The following is a 17091-nucleotide window of genomic DNA, read 5'->3' as shown; positions in this document are numbered from 1 at the left end:
CAAAGGAGCAGCGGCTCTACTCTGAGTTCCTCACGGATGGCTGAACTTCTCCCCCTCTCTCTAAGGGAGACTCCAGCCACCCTCCTGAGAAAACCCATTCCGGCTGCTTGTACCCGCGACCTCGTTCTTTCGGTCATGACCCAGCTTTCATGACCATAGGTGAGGGTAGGAACGAAGATTGACCGGTAGATCGAGAGCTTTGCCTTCACAAGCTCTCTTTTCATCACAACGGTACGGTAGAGCGACTGCAACCCCGTCCCCGCTGCTCCGATTCTCCGGCCAAACTCACGCTCCATCGTCCCCTCACTCGTGAACATGATCCCGAGGTACTTGAACTCCTTCACGTGGGGTCAGGACTCATTCCCTACCTGGAGTAAGCAATTTTTCTACAATTTATTGTTTCTTATTGATGCTTTTTCTATGTTTGCCATCCACTTTGCTGCTGTAATAAATACATTTCCCCTTTTATTTGACTAATAAATGAATATCTCATCTTATAATTATTGATAGATTAATGTAATACATATATTGTACAGTATATCCTTCACATTTCCATCTCCTTTTCTATTCCTTTTTGCACTATTTTGAATTTATTTATTGCATATATTTTGTACTTATTGCACCGTGGGTTGGAGAGAAATGTATTTTCAAATAATGTTGCAGCTTACCAAAATAAATGTAGTGCAGTAAATATATATAATTTCCTCTGAAATGTAGTGGAGTAAAAGATAAAAATAAAATAGAATTACTCAAGTAAAGTACAAGTACCTCAAAATTGTACTTAAGTATAGTACTCGAGTAAATGTACTACTCACCACTGAAGACGTAGCTATGAATCAACTCCTGCTGTCTTGACTGAAAGCCGTAAATAACAGGAGTTGAATTATTTCTCGGACCACACCTATTTTCAATTTTGAGCCTCATTTTGATCCAACGTTTTGGGACTATCCTGGACGGTTGTGACTCTATTGCGGTGACAAAATCTGTTCACAGACAGACTGATAGAAATTTAAACACCCAGCAAAAAACAAGTGTAATTTGACAATGTGGTTGAGACACATGAATGAAGGGTTTTATCTCAACACTGTACATCCAGTGAGCCCGAATACACAGGTTCTTACAAGAACTACTTTACAGCACGTTCGAGTTTTCTGTATTATAAACAAGATGGAACCATAACCAACAGTGCGATACTGTGCGTCCTTGAGCAATATGGTGAATTTATATCAGCGTCAGAGACATGAAGTCCTGGTGGCTGTATTTTAGTGATATTATCTCAAAGTCAGAGGGAGCATTTATAGTTCATTGTTAATGCAAAATAATAGAATAATACGGACAAGATCGTACTTTCTGCTGGGGATTCAGACATTTTTTTATTAGACATCTTTTTTTATCAGTTAGAAGATGCTATTACCTTGTTTTTTTACCATAATATATAAGAAGTGAGAAAAAGCAGCGAGTTAACATTTCTTTATTTAACCATTTGTTAATAAGCTGGTCAAATTCTGTAGTGGTAGTTATAGTGTTACGTGTATATATGCATTTATTAGAAAAATAACAATGAAATGCTAAAACCAATGTCAAAAAACACACACGTGCATTTATGTTTCAAAAATGTGTCATCTTGAGATAGTTGTGATTTTGCATTCTGCTTAGGAAAATACATTTCATGTAGGAATAATAATAAAATCCCATTTTCACATTTTCGTGGCTTCACCCACAGCGGATATTAGTGTTAATGGTAAATACAGAAAAAAGGCCAGAGCATCCTTCATGTACTGACTTATTCACTGAAAACTTCATAGAACTGCCTTCATTAAGTGCTCCAGTAGGAATGGATAGATATACACATATAGTCATTTAAACCAATACTCCTTCAAAAATATTGTCAGTCAGAATTGTTTCGCTTATTGACCCCCGTTAGCTATTAGTGACTGATTTGATCTGAAAGCAGTGCTATGGCAACTATAGGGTTAGCTGTAATTTGGACCATGTAGTGGCCACTTCAGTACTGATCTAGGAAATGTTCAGAACCGACTGTTAGCCAGGGTGAGCATGAAGCGTGGCACGCGAAGGAATGAAGGGACAACAACTGACAGCCAGGAAAGATATGGGACCTGGGTCAGGAAGAACTTTAGGGAAGTGTAATCAGCTATACTCCGTCCTGGAAAAACAAGCAAACAGATGAACAAAATATTACAATTATGTGACTGTGCATAATACTTTTTAGTTTAATACTAGTTCAAAATCTAAAAGAGACAACCCAACAACCAAGGGTCCACATAGCGTTGTTTTCTGAGCGTCAGCGTCTTTTTTCCAAATGAGGAGAGAACTTATGAAAAAGAAACGGCACTGTATCTGAGGGTGCACTCCCACTGTCCATCCGTACCGTGCCCTGTGCCTTAGGGAACTTGCCCCCCCCCTCTCCCCCCGCGCCCCTGGCCTGTTTGTACTCGTCATTGACGTCATCGCGATGCGTGGCTTTGTTTACAAATCTTTCTATAGACCTCAGAGTTTTTGTGCGTCTTGTCGACTGTTTTTGAATATTTTCATCGACCAAATCTGCAGTAAACACTCCACCTCCACATCACACCAACGTGAACCTTTCCCCGCCATAGTTTTAAATGTCCGCGCATGGTCCGTCCTTCTTTTTTCTATGTCCCAACATGCGCACATAATATGACCTCAGAACTGCTGTAGGCCTCATGCTCGTACACGTGCGCACGCTCGTGCTCGGACATGTGCAAACGTGCTTTACAAAAGGCAAGTAAAGCGTACCGCTCCTAGGCGTGGTACGGTTGCACTCACACTGGTCAAACGGACTAGACTAAACCTGTGAAACCTGTTTGGGCACGGTACGGATGGACAGTGTGAATGCGTCCTGAGAGCTCTGACCTTTTTTAAATCACAGAGACAAGACCCATGGGCAACGCTTCCCCAGCACTTTTCTGAAAGAAAAAAAACCCTATGTGGACACAGGTCCTTAGACAGCTGATACAAACCTACCGTCCACATCTTGTATCCCATAGCGCCTTGCCAGATCACACGTCATGAGCACTTTTCCAGTCAGAGACATCAGATTTTTATCTTCAGGCAGAAAGACAAATCAAAGTATACTTAGTTTAAAAACATACATTTTTTTGAACCTAAACAGTAATAAATATATCAAATAACAATACCTTTAAATAACTTGCCACAAGTGCTGCCACAATTTAGTCAAATAAAAGACGTTTATAATTGTTTTAATAGTTACAGTAAAAAAAACTGAAGTTTAACATCAACTGAAATTGACAACACTAGTGCGACTCCTTGCATACTATACATATTGCTGTTTTATTTTAGTAAAATATTGCCACATTGCTGACATTTTGCTAATGTTAACTCTGACTGATGTTAAACTCTTCACTAACAGACCAAACTAGAAATCAATTCTTCTTCCCAACCTGCTGTTTAGGATACTGTTTTAGAGCAGCGAAGAATTGACTTCCGGGAAACGGCAGTTTTTTTCAGGTGAAACTACTTTAAAGTAGATCTTTTTGTAGGGATTACATTTCATGGTATTGGATTGGAGCATAGACTCACTATAGGTGAACTTGCTGATACCTAATCCAGCATTTTTTAATTCTGGTATCAGAATAATTCTATTTCTCAGCAATGAAATGTTTTTTTTCTGAAAACATGTTACAATGAGCAGTATGTGCAGATCGAACATATGCAGCTCCTCAAACGCTCACCTCTATAAAACCTTTCTGGCTTGTACATCAGTCTCCATGTAACAATCTATGAGGTGAATACCACCTCATACTTATACATATCCTACCTTTTGCCAGGTTGACAATGCACATCCCACTCACTTCTGTGGATTCTCCGTTGGCAAATACGTCTTTTAACTGAGCAAAAGAAAATCCAGAGATTTAGCAAAAACATTGGATATCACCATGGATAAGAATTAAGAATTTGCTGTAAGAGAGGAGTCTACCTTGGAATCTACACCCTGTGGTGTTTCTTTCTCAAATACCAACTGAGACACTAACTCTGTTTGTACCGCTCCCGGCCACAGACTGACAGAAGCCACTCCTCTACGTTTCAGCTCAATAGCCATGTCTGCCGCCAGCCTGTCACACTGAAAACAAACCACAAAACAAAACAGGTTTTGATTGCATTGACCTAATTATACCGCACATGTACTTGTGTTAGAATAAATCTAGGACTTAATAAGTGAACTTACCGCGGCTTTACCAACGCCATATGGCACATTGAAGAGATACTGCAGCCCCCCAAAGGATGAGATGGTGACTATCAAACCCCGACCTTGAGCCACCATCATCCGGGATGCATAAACCGAGAAGAAATAGTGGCCCCTGCCAGATAAAGGAAAAGGGAAATATATATGATCTTGTCTTGGTTTGTTTTCTTAAAGAGCTACGACTAATGAGTCATAAAACAAATTGAGTCACAGCTGTCTGGAAAATTAAACCGAGACAACCTATTGTCTTAGACAAAAGGGGATGATTCAGCTGACTTGTCACACATGACGTAGAGTAAACACATACCTGAGGCCTGTGTTGTTGATGGAATCCCAAATGCTCGGATCAGTTTCCCAGAACTTGTTGCCCATATTGTCGAAGATGGCCTGGAATGACACATCATGTTTAGAGTTCAGGTATAAAGGTCACACAGTGTGCGGTTTACAGTTGGGGGCTCCTGTCAGTGCAGGATATCTACCTGTACTCCAGCGTAGGCATTGTTAACCAGGATATCGAGCCTGCCGTTCTGTTCACATTTGATCTGTTCAAACAGCTCTTCGATGTCTCTGTCTTTTGTAGAATCACAGATAACCGGCACACAGTTTCCACCCCTCTCTTTAACCTGTGGTGAGAACAGACGCATCAGCTGTCAACCACAGAGACAAATCCTGACTGAAACACTACCACTACAGAACTACCGAGCAGGAAACACAAACATTTCAGGAGCAACATTTTCTACATCATCAGATAGGAGCCGGACATTTTCTCACATGCAGCACACAACGCTCCATGTCAGACGCGTTCTCACCTACTGGAAATGTACCTTTAGGTTTAGGTGAGTGTGCAGGAGGCAGGGCATGACGCGGATTACACCACAGTCACATAGCCCGTTCATAATCTGATCATAAATACCCGAGTTTGTTGCCGTTTCAATGAATTTGTCTGACGATCGCAACGTCAGCCCATACTAACTGAAATTCCCGAAACTCCTCGCCTCTCCAGTTGGACATTTTAGTTGTCGTCTTTGTGTAAAACACCCTTCTTCTTTACCCTCTGGTGTTTTGTTTTTTTAACACAGCCCATCACTTGCTGTGATTCTCTGCACAATGACTGTCTATTCAGTCGGACGTTACACAGACGTTTTACTTGGAAACTTGGCAGGGTAATGTCCGTTTAATGTCTGATCTGCCTGATTTGGACGTTTGCGTTCTTACATGCAGCTCCTCTGGGTTATCTCATCTCATCTCATCTTCAAACGCTTATCCGGGGTTGGGTCGCGGGGGCAGCAGCTTTAGCAGGGGACCCCAAACTTCCCTTTCCCGGGCCACATTAACCAGCTCTAACTGGGGGATCCCGAGGCTTTCCCAGGCCAGTGTGGAGATATAATCTCTCCACCTGGTCCTGGGTCTTCCCCGAGGCCTCCTATCAACTGGACGTGCCTGGAACACCTCCCTAGGGGTGGCATCCTTACTAGATGCCCGAACCACCTCAACTGGGTAATGTCTTTCTAATTTCATGTTTACAACGCATGTCTGAAGGGGTTATGGACTGGAGGGGAGAGGATTGGCATTCATGTGAGCATAACCTACGGATCTACCAAACATTTGTCTGATATAGCCGTTGAAGTTCACCTGTTCAGCAGTTTGTTTCAGAGTCTTCTCCTGGCGCCCTGTGATGTAGACGGTGGCTCCTGCCTCAGACAGCTGGAGAGCTATTCCCCGGCCGATGCCTCTGGAGGCACCTGTTACTACACACACCCAGCCAGACAGGGACATTTTTCCTGAAGGAGGAAACAGCACTACATAAATAGTAAGCTCAAATACACTGTGATTACTAAATGATTCATAGGGGCGTGTCAGTTAAAGGTGATCAGAGGTCAGAAAATAATTGCAACACGGCTCACAAACGTCTGCTATCTCCTCTCACTGGCCATAGTTCACTTGAAATCTAGATTTTACGCCTTACACAACAAAAAGAAATTGTCCAGTCACTGTTATTCAGGATGAAGCATGTGAGCAGTGGGCAGCTGATACTGATACCATGAAAGTGATGATTTATCAGTGAAAAGTTGAAAGATTATGAACGTCCATTTTGCCCAAATCACATTGTAAAAGCACACGCACGCTATTAAATGCCACAGCAAGACTAATGCTAAATGTCAAACCACAAAAAACAACATGTAAAAAGTTGATTTTTGGCATTTGGCAACATATTGATACTATTACCAGACACATCTGTTCACATTTACGAGGGGGGAAACAAATCTTATATAAGAAGCTATTTTTACTCGTTAAAAACAAACGCAACTGTTGATCTTTCTTCTTCTGATGACATGTTAACATTTTTAACGCTGGTGTGTTTTAGGTTGAACAGCAATGTCACTGCTCTTATGGTAAATCCTTCTCGTTAAAATAGTTCAAACAAAAACATTACATAACGGGAATTATTCAGTCGAAGCCTCTTAAAAGACTGAGAGGGAACCACTGATCAAAACGCAGCGTAAAGCTCAGTGGCGACACTATTGTGGCTGTTACACACTGTAAACTTTAAAAATCTATAGAATTCGCTCAAATGCATAAAATCATAAATACCTTATTCCAAAAAAAGCCGCTGGATCTTGTTTGTCACGTCCCAAAAATAGTGTGATACAAGGAAACTGTTGTGATATGTTACGGAGTACTGCCTCAAGCTACAACTATGAGCAGAGACGGTGCAGCTTGACAGCATGGAATGACAGTTACAAGGCTCCCACGGCACCATATACGGTGTAGTGTGATATCGCGAGAACACGCGTGAAGAAGCAGAGAGTGGATTAGAGTTTGTTTTTTTCCTTCCAAACTTTATTAACAAAATCACGTACATAGACATTGCTTACATCTTTTTTAACATTCAAAAAGAGCAAGTACATAAGAGAGTTCAGAATAGAGACACTACATGAGAACATATAAATATAATAAAATAAAACTTAAAAAAAAGTTAGGTAGGGCTTTTCTCACAGAGCATATTTTTTTTTAATAAACTGAAACGTTTAGTTGCATGTTTACTTTTCTTCATGTTAAGGGCTTTGGTGAAAGAGAGAAGCTCGTTATGAAACACAGACCCTCGGTTTCACCTTCATGTATTTACATTTGTGTATGTCAAATTTTCCGAGGATAAGCATATTGTTTACAGTTTAAAGCATATTGTTTACCAGAGAGTCCCATTCATCATTGTCATTTGTGTGCAGCCAGTCGTGCATACCGGTCCAGAGTGCTTCAAAAAACTTATATTGAAAAAATATGATGATCAGAAGATGATGATCAGAGGTGTCAATATCACCACAAAATTCACATTTGTTTGTTTCAAAACCAAATCTCTGTCGTTACAGTTCACCAGATTGATGCTTACCATTTAAAAATGTTTAAATGGATTTTTTTTGCTTTTGGATTTATGGGAAATTTTAAGCATTTAGAATGTAAAGAATACATAACTTCTTTTGGGAAGATTTGTTTAACGGAGTTTCTAAAAGACAGTAAAGGCGGTGTGATGTCATCAAGCATCTTTCAATTCAATTCAATTCAATTCCATTTTATTTCTAGTGCCAAATCATAACAAAAGTTATCTCAGGACACTTTACAGACTAGGTAAAGACCACACTCTAATTGTTTTATTAGGAATTTGAATACTCTCAAAATCAAAGTTTCCAACTAGGAGATGTGGAATATTAGGAGAAATGTGAGTCCATTTTGAAACAATGGAGTCTCTGCTGACTTTACAGAGCTGAAATGAATCTAATAAATAATAATTCAGGATGCAGCTTACGAGTCTCGCTGCTGTAGGGATGAACTGTAATGAGAGTTTTTATTTAGTCAATACTGTAGAATCCCAGTTTGTCACAGGGTGAAATTTGGTTTCAGTCAGTCTCATTTAACATTGAACAGGTAACACACAGAAAAAAAAAAAGACAAATTTAAATTTGCACAAAACAGAGAGACATTCGGCAGCAGTGCTACCTTCTCGCCAGATTTTTCAGGGCAGTGATGGCAGATGGAACCAAACTTTTTTTAAAACAGACTTTTTTGTGGGTGATTTGTCTGTGCCTGATACCATACGGTAGGAGGGTGTTATATTATGTTTATATTATTTATTATTGTTTATAATATTCTGTATATAATTGTAAATATGTGACCATTAGTCATACATTTTTTAAGGGTAGTTATTTGTTTGCACATCTTTTTTTGGGATGCATCCCCCAGACTTTGATCATTCAGTGGTGTATAAAAAGCTTTTGGTAGTAGGGCGGACATTCAGTAGGACATTTTAAAAACAAGCATTGCGATGGCTGGGGGTTCTGGCATAATTTTTATCTGCAACGTTCATTCAGCTAAAAGTCTTTGAATTCCAACGCTTCATACGTGAACTTATGAGCGTGGCAAGAGAAGATCAGTGAACTGAACGTGAAGACGCAGCAGATTGAAAGAAGCCACTCGGAATCAGAACTGAGTAAGAGCTTATTAATCTTTTATTTACACAACATTTAGATTCATACAGGCTTTTTATATATATAGTCTATACACCGTAGGTTTTTTTTTCTCGTGTGTGTTCAGTTCTTCAGATCATCTCACTGCAAAAACGACGAACAAGTGAAATCAAGAAAAGGAGAAAGTAATCTTCTGGTTCAAAAGAGGATTCTGGGTAAGCTGCTGCCCACTTGACTCAAATATGTGCATGTTAGGTTATCAAACAGTTCATCTGAAGTCAGGCTTTTGAGACCAATCAAAAGTTGAATTCATTAATTAAGTACATCATTGCTCAATTTAATACACTCAGGGGTTTTGCTCTTACAGCCATTTGGTCAGATATTAACAGAAACATATGGCAGCTAACTTTAGGCACTGTCTCAGTTGGCTGAATTGGATGGATGCAAGTTCAAGAAAGTGCCAAATTCAGAGGGGTTAAGCAGCTGCGTCTCACAAAGGATGTGATGTGTCTTTTAGTTCTCATTCTGGGCAGGCTGTACCTTCGCCCTGAAGATAAAAGTGCATATTCATGCCTTAGAGGGAGCTGTGCAACTGCCTCGATCTTGTGAGCTAAATTCATAGTGTACAGAGAATCACAGGCAATGGAGGCACAAAGCTGATCTCCTTAAAAAAAGATTTTTCAGTTGAATCTTGAGAGGAGTAACACGGACCTTAGTAAGTGTGCAACTCAACAAAATGCAGTATTGTTTTTGTTATAGTTGTGTTCACTACAGCATTCATTTGACATCCTTCATCTTCTTCCACGAGCCAAGGAAATGTTTGCGCTGCAGGCCGAGGAGAAACATTTTAATCAGTTAATGATTGATTGGCAAAAAGGCGACTGAATCAAGTCTTAAAGGTGAATGACCATCAAGCTCTATGACACTTGATTCATTTACATTTACTGAGCTCAATGTCACACTTATGCTTGACTAATGTGGGATTTATCAAATGATAAACTAGAAACAAATCTTATAGCTACACAGCTAAGTCAGTTTTTGTTTTTTTCCATCCTAGAACTTAGAGTTCTTTTGGAGGAGGAGAAGAAACAACAAGAAAACTTACAGAAACAATTGGAGGAAGCAGATTATGTCCATTCACAACACAGTAAGTATGACTATGATCTCTGCCCTTAAAATATATCTCCCCAAATCATTCAATTTTAAATGTTGTGTTATCTCTACAAAGTCAAAACAAACAAAAAATCCACCAGTAAGTCCTCCTCTAACACTTCTACTGTTAAAGTCAGGCTGAAAAGCATCTAATAACTGCCAAAAATGGATCCCATAAATGTTTGGTAACTTATACACTCATGTTTAGACTCAAATCTCTAATGTTTCATTGTTTTTAAATCAGCTCTTCAGGCTCTGTTCGAAGCCAAAGGAAGGGAAATGGCCAAAGCTCAGGCTGAAATAAAAGGTGAGTCCATTCAAATGGTTCAGTGTGTAGGATTTAGGGGGCATAATATTCATGATTATGTTTTCAGTTACTACTTATTGTTTACTTAGAATGAGGCGTTCATATTTACATATGGAGCATCTCCTCTTCCACTGGCCCACCATGTTGCGACGCCATGTTTTTAAAGTAGCGCAGAAAGGAAATACCAAACACTGACTCGAGAGAGTGTTTTTTTTTTTTTTTTTTTTAATTTTTACATTGAAGTGAAGACCATTAGAGGTTCTCTTACATACCTGGAAAGTGAGGGATGAGGGGAAGTGTATTCAGTTGGTTGCAATCTGCAACCTCACCACTAGATGCCACCAAACCCTACACACTTTAAAACTACTCTTAAAACTCTAAAGCCTAATTTCAATTGCACGTTTCGATGACCTGACTTCATCTTTCTGTACAACAGAGCTGCAGAGGAAACTGCACTTGAAGAGTGCTCTAGCCTTGATGACAGATACGAGGGTAAGTTGTAAAGATAACTTCACCTAAAGGCTCTTATGATTCACGTTGTAGTTTCTGCTCTGATATGGTCCATGTGTGCTTCTATCAGAGGTGAAGACTGAATTTGAACAGAAGATTGCAGAACTGAACAGAGTTGGAGACTCCAAAGCAGCACTCAGTGAGTAACGTTACACTACAGCTTTGCCATCACAGACTCAGCAGTGTAGTCTCCTGCCTAGTTTCAGAAGTATAAGCAGTGTAGTAATTCCTGCTCTGTTTATTTGACTCAGTTCTGAACGTGATAAACCTGCATGATGAGCTGAGGACACCTGATCTCCACCACAGATGATTCAGATAGGATCTGAGGTGAGTCAGAGACAACGTTTAGCTCTGTGTCTTAATGTAATGTTTTCTTGGGCATTCAGAAACGTATGTGGACAACCTTTTTTTTTTTTTAGTTCCCTAAATTATCGATCTCTTTCTGTTTTGCTCACAGAGCTACAGAGGAAACTGGAAGAGAAGCAAGAAGAACTAAACTCCAAGACTGCGGACATAGAGAGACTGATCACCAACCCCAAAATAAGTGAGCTCTCTTTTAAATGTCTTCAAATATTCAGCTGGGCCGCAGGGTAGCTCACCTGCTAGAGTGTGTCCCCCATATACAAAAGGCTGACGTCTTACTGCAGCGGCACATTTGATTCAAACTCGCGGCCCTTTGCTGCATTTCGTCCTCACTCTCTCTCCCCTTTCCTGTCTATCCACACCTGTCCAATCAATTAAATGCAAAAAAAATAAAAAATCTTTGAAGGAAAAAGGGCTGTTAATGGGACCACTGGAAGCTGTGTAGAAGGTTAGTCTTCTTTAAAACCGCAATTAACCAATTCATGGTGACATTATTTAAAAGTCAAGTAAGGCATAAACGTGATCTACATTAAAAACTATTAACTTATCCAAGAGTTGCAAAGCAGAGTAGATGGCCTTATCAGTCAAATAGAGGACCGAGATGACGACAACACAGAAACTGGGTGAGTTTGAGATAATGATGAGATATTCTGCACAGTCTTAGTGCAGGATCCCTTGAGTTTAACTCTCTGTGGTGTGCTTTAGTGCTGAACATCAGGACGCTGCAGAGTCAGAAGTCAGGACATTTTTTTTATTATTCCTTTTTAGTATTTTAAAGATTTTAAGATTTCCATCTAGTTAATTATATGTTATGTTACTATCTATCAAAGGTTGAGTTGAAACAATGGTGATTGGTCATATCACCCATTAATGAAAGCACTTGCCTCTTTGCTGAGTGTCTGTGGAGAAAAAGGCCTCTCTAAATGTAAATACACCGCCATGTTAGTGACGCTGCTGACAGCGGTTGATCTGCTGGTGGAGATGGTCACTAAATGTCATGCTGCATTCACTTGTAATGCGAAATCGGGAACTTCATTCTTCTGAGTCAGGATTGTATTAAGGGCAAGTGTAATAGGAACATATGTGTGTGTGTATGGATTCAGGAGGGTAACAGAGGACAGACCGGAAGTAGGGAGGTGAATGTGTGTCAATAAAGTTTACAAAAGAGCAAAAATAAAAAAAAGTCAACGCACATAGTGACCGTGAACGTGACAAGATGGAGGCTCTGAAAGAACATTCGCACCTGCAGTTACATCTTTCTGCCAAAGAGGTCGCTAGAAACAAGGCATCTCAAATCTTATGGAGTGGGATTTTAACATTTGAATCCTATAAATGTTCAAACTACCTAAATGTCATGATACAATTACACAACCCTACACACACACACACACAACATTTGCCTTTTGAATCTGTTTAAATATAACAGTATGAAAGCCGTTAATTTTACACATAAAAGTCAGCTCACTCGTCTAGTACTACTGAGCCTGTGCAAACAGTTGTATAATGTCCTCTGGGGCTCTGGAGCATAAACTGTATATAAGGATAGCCGACTTAGGTCATGCTTTCGAAGTGCATGGGATCGGATTAACTAAGAAAAGTACACGTCAAACTAATTTTCCCCAAAGATGGTTTCTGTCATTTTAGGTAAATCTTATCAGTTGATGTTTGTTCAAGTGTTATTTTTTTCTGATAAGTTTGTTTGTAGTTATTTAACGTTATGAAAACAGGACCTTATGTCATGATTGACAGCTGGGACTGACTCCCAATTGGTTGGGCAGGTGTATGGGCGGGACTACGATTCTCGCTGGAGGAATGTTGTCATGTCTCGGAAAATAACCCTGAGGATGTCATATGTCATCGGGTGCCTGATGATGTCATATGTCATCGGGTGCCTGATGATGTCATATGTCATCGGGTGCCTGATGATGTCATATGTCATCATGCAACTGATGTCATATGTCATCACGCATCTGATGTCATATGTAGGTTATCACAGCTTGGGCTCGAATAAACATTTTTAACAGAAAGAGTGTAGTCTCTGACATGAGCGTTAAACACACAGAGAGGGTCTAGTGAAAGACAGTTGCATTATGGGGAATGTAGTCCAATTCAGTCTTTTGGAGACTGACCCATGCTAAGGCCTAAAAGTCAGGATATCTCAGCCTCTACTGCTTGATTCTTTTTTTTTCTTTTTTAAATCTATCTCTTTACTCCTCAAACTTAATGGAAGTGACATATTAAATCACCGGAGTACTACTTTGACCCTTTTATTGTCAATTTCCTTTTGATGTTCACACATGATCGACTGCATTTCTCGGTTTACAGGGAAGATGACCTTCAATCCAGAGACAGCAAAGCCAAGAATAGCTCTGTCTGCAGATAGCACTGAGATGTCCACTAGCGAGGAAATACAAAATGTCCCTGACCATCCAGGCGGGTTTGATGTGATCCTTGCTGCCCTGGCTTCTCATCCGACAGACAATACTGGGAGGTGTCTGTAGTCGGGAAGATTTGTTATCACCTTGGGATGGCAAGTGAATCTGCTCCAAGAAAGGGAGCGCTATCATTCAGTCCAACACACGTTTTCTGGACTATAGTCCTGAACAAACAGGGTCAGTACAAAGCTTTTGATAAGAGAGCTGTTATTCTTCCAGTTCGGACACAACTTCGTACACTGGGAATTCTGCTGGACTACAAAAAGGGACAGATCTCATATGTACTCATTTGTAGGTCAAAGGTTCACAGACAAAATCTATCAATTTGTCAATTTTCTTACTGTTGAGGATGTTGAAAGTCAGTCACCAATAATGTTAGTCACGCCTGGATCAGGTGACTGGATAAAATAGACAACAGGGCAAGTTATGTTTCGTCTGATGTGTCAAATTTAAGCCATGTAGCTCTTTTATGACCATAAAACAATCCCTTCTCACTCACGTCTGTTATTACTGCTGCTTTTGGACTTGTACTTATAAAGCGCTTTTCTAGTCTTCTGACTACTCGAGGTGCTTTCACAGTGTTTGTCACATTCACCCATTCACAGACATTCACACTGATGGCAGTGGACATCTACAGACCATCTAATCTAATCATTCACACCACATTTACACACCCATGTGCAGCACAAGGAGCAATTCGGGGTTCAGTGTCTTGCCAAAGGACACTTGTGGAGGTGGGGATCAAACCGCCGATCTCTCAAATGGAGGATGACCCCCCCTCCACTAAGCTACAGTCGCCCCAGTCGCTTTTGTTTGTAACAACAACAACAACAAATAATACCATGATGCATTTAGTTATTTTTTTTTGTGTGAAAAAAACTTGTAAATGTCATTCCAGGTCTTTTAATCAATAACCAAAGGTACAGAAAAATAAAGTCTTTAAGTTTAATTGAGTTACAGCCAGTTGTTTAATTCAAGTCAGGTCAATTGGGTTACAAGATGGCAGAGCGTCACCCGTGATGAAAACATTAAGCAAAAAGTTCTATACTTCATTATAAAAAAGTGGTATAATGTGTGGCCTAGCCCTGGAGATTCAAGTGAGGAAACTTAATAAAAACAGCTTAAATTGAATGAAAACTTCTGTTCTTACAAGGAAATTGTTTACCTTCAACAACAAATTCCATTACAGTTACACCAACATTTCTCTGGAGAGTACTATCTCAGATTTAATCCACCTTTCCCGACACATTTTTGACTATCTTTTCCATCATGCAAACATTGCTCAGTCTCTTCCTGCTGTACCAGCGACACTCCTGTAGAAGTGGGCAACAAAAACGGGGTCCCGCTCTTCCAGTATGTGCAGGAAATGATTCCTCTCCTCTTCTCCCCAAGACTCAAACCACTGGGTCCACAGACGCAGCTGGCATTCAAAGATGTTTGGTAGTCCGTCCTTAACCTTGTAGGTGTACCAAAAAAAGAAAGCAGCTATTAGATGTTAGAAATGACAGATTCACATCACTCTCTAGACCAGAGATCTTCAACAGGTGGTCCTCAGAGGTACCGCAGGGGTCCGCCAGATTGTTTGGTATTCTTTCCGATGTTTTTTTTTTTCAAAACTATGTTTGAAAATATACATTAACATGAATGCAACTTATTATTAGCAAAGATACATTTGTTTAATAAAAAAATACATTTACACAACTTAGATGTTAGGCTTACTTGCCTATAGGCAAGGTAGCCACTAAGGTAGCCACTGAGGTAGCCACTAAATTAGTCACTAAGGTAGCCACTGAGGTAGCCACTGAGGTAGTCACTAAGGTAGCCATTGAGGTAGCCACTGAGGTAGCCACTGAATTAGTCACTAAGGTAGTCACTTAATTAGTCACTAAGGTAGCCACTGAGGTAGCCACTAAATTAGTCACTAAGGTAGCCACTGAGGTAGCCACTGAGGTAGTCACTAAGGTAGCCACTGAGGTAGCCACTGAGGTAGCCACTGAATTAGTCACTAAGGTAGTCACTTAATTAGTCACTAAGGTAGCCACTGAGGTAGCCACTAAATCAGTCACTAAGGTAGCCACTGAGGTAGCCACTGAGGTAGCCACTAAATTAGTCACTAAGGTAGCCACTGAGGTAGCCACTGAATTAGTCACTAAGGTAGCCACTAAATTAGTCACTAAGGTAGCCACTGAGGTAGCCACTAAATTAGTCACTAAGGTAGCCACTAAGGTAGCCACTAAATTAGTCACTAAGGTAGCCACTGAGGTAGCCACTGAATTAGTCACTAAGGTAGCCACTAAATTAGTCACTAAGGTAGCCACTGAATTAGTCACTAAGGTAGCCACTAAATTAGTCACTAAGGTAGCCACTGAGGTAGCCACTGAATTAGTCACTGAGGTAGCCACTAAATTAGTCACTAAGGTAGCCACTGAGGTAGCCACGATATTAGTGACTAAGGTAGCCATGCACAGATACAATTGAGCAGAAAGATTCAATGTGCCTTCCAAATGTATGTTTCACAATAAGATATGATGTATTAATATGTTGATAATGATCATTGTAATATCATAGTATTGCACCATAAAAATCCGTGTATAGGCTTTAGGCCGCTCTAACTGTTAGGCCAAATATAATATGCAAATCAATTTAATACAATATTTGAAGTGGGGGTCCCTGCTTCGTCTCTCTTTCAGTTAAGGGGTCCTTGGTCTAAAAAACGTTGACAAACCCTCCCCTCCTAGATCATCTGTTAAAAAGCCAAAGTGCAGACACTACCTGAAGAGTGCTGAGTGAATCAAGGAGGGTGCACACTTTCCCAGGTACAGCTTTCCCCAGGAGGTCCTGGAAGAACCGCTCCCTTTGTGAGGCGCTCCAGCCCTGGAACCAGCTCAGGACACACCGCTGCTCCTGGAGGCTTATGTAGGAGATGGGCTCCGGCTCTCTCGTCTTCCCTGCACTCGGAGAAGCGCAGGACAGACTCTCAAGTCTGGGAGGGCTGACTACCTGACCACGGGAAGCTGATGGAAAGTCCTCCGGGCTGGGAGTGGAGCAGCCGGCCCAGTGATGTGTTGCCATAGTCGACGATGATCCCCCTAGACCTGTGAGCCTGTTGTTGTGAGTCTGCATGGCTGTGAGTCTGTGGCTGTCAGGGGGCTGCGGCGGCTGCTGCTGCTGCTGATTAAAGCCCTGGCTGACATGATTGAACCACGACATATTTGGAAAGACGTGTTTGTTTCAGCCGGAGAAAAGCCAGCTAGAGTCACGCTTAACCGCTCTTAACATAAATGACTTCGAGTACCCATCTTTAAGGAGAAACCCCAAATATGAATCACGTCATTATCACCTTATTTTCGACATATTTGAAGTGCAGGGATGTTGAACGGGAGTCGCGCTGCTAATCTGTCCGATAAACAGGAAGTGTGCAGTCAGCCCATCGGCCTCGACGTGCAGGACATCAAGCTTGCGCAGATTTTGTGCAGTTTGTCGTTGACGAAATAAAAATGATTAAAACACTAATTTGTGTTTGCTATATTATTAAAGTACATTCAATAATACTGAAAATTAATTGTGTGTGTCTTCTGGGCTTTTTAGTGTTACTTACTATTACTATTTATTTATTTT

At 40.6% G+C, this 17091-nt stretch overlaps 2 protein-coding genes across 2 annotated transcripts; both read right to left on the bottom strand.

Moving 5' to 3' along the window:
* Positions 1-1518: 1518 nt before the first annotated feature.
* Positions 1519-6973, bottom strand: dhrs1 (dehydrogenase/reductase (SDR family) member 1). Its single transcript, XM_083928408.1, has 9 exons — positions 6839-6973; positions 5879-6027; positions 4726-4869; positions 4554-4633; positions 4229-4361; positions 3980-4123; positions 3821-3890; positions 3007-3087; positions 1519-2164 (listed from the first exon to the last, which is right to left on the bottom strand). The coding sequence occupies exons 2-9, from the start codon at positions 6020-6022 to the stop codon at positions 2028-2030; spliced, it is 933 nt and encodes a 310-aa protein (XP_083784534.1). The 5' UTR covers positions 6023-6027; positions 6839-6973; the 3' UTR covers positions 1519-2027.
* A 7440-nt stretch (positions 6974-14413) lies between these two features.
* Positions 14414-16870, bottom strand: cUnh14orf119 (chromosome Un C14orf119 homolog). Its single transcript, XM_083928410.1, has 2 exons — positions 16246-16870; positions 14414-14929 (listed from the first exon to the last, which is right to left on the bottom strand). Exons 1-2 carry the CDS (start codon positions 16681-16683, stop codon positions 14756-14758), a joined length of 612 nt encoding a protein of 203 aa, XP_083784536.1. The 5' UTR covers positions 16684-16870; the 3' UTR covers positions 14414-14755.
* Between the last annotated feature and the right edge of the window lie 221 nt (positions 16871-17091).

The sequence above is a fragment of the Echiichthys vipera genome (assembly GCF_963691815.1).
Source record: "Echiichthys vipera genome assembly, chromosome: 15".
In the NCBI taxonomy this organism is placed as follows: Eukaryota; Metazoa; Chordata; class Actinopteri; order Perciformes; family Trachinidae; genus Echiichthys; species Echiichthys vipera.
Note: the sequence above shows the minus strand (reverse complement) of the source record. Positions and strands in the feature narration are given on the sequence as shown.

Excerpts from the sequence above, each read along its gene's own strand:
- cUnh14orf119 (XM_083928410.1), bottom strand. The coding sequence starts at position 16,683 with ATGTCGTGGTTCAATCATGTCAGCCAGGGCTTTAATCAGCAGCAGCAG. Across the intron at positions 14,930-16,245 it reads ATTCACTCAGCACTCTTCAG|GTTAAGGACGGACTACCAAA; the intron begins GTAGTGTCTGCA and ends TACACCTACAAG.
- dhrs1 (XM_083928408.1), bottom strand. The coding sequence starts at position 6,022 with ATGTCCCTGTCTGGCTGGGTGTGTGTAGTAACAGGTGCCTCCAGAGGC. Across the intron at positions 3,088-3,820 it reads CATTGTCAACCTGGCAAAAG|ATAAAAATCTGATGTCTCTG; the intron begins GTAGGATATGTA and ends TTCTGCCTGAAG. Across the intron at positions 2,165-3,006 it reads TGGGATACAAGATGTGGACG|GACGGAGTATAGCTGATTAC; the intron begins GTAGGTTTGTAT and ends TTGTTTTTCCAG.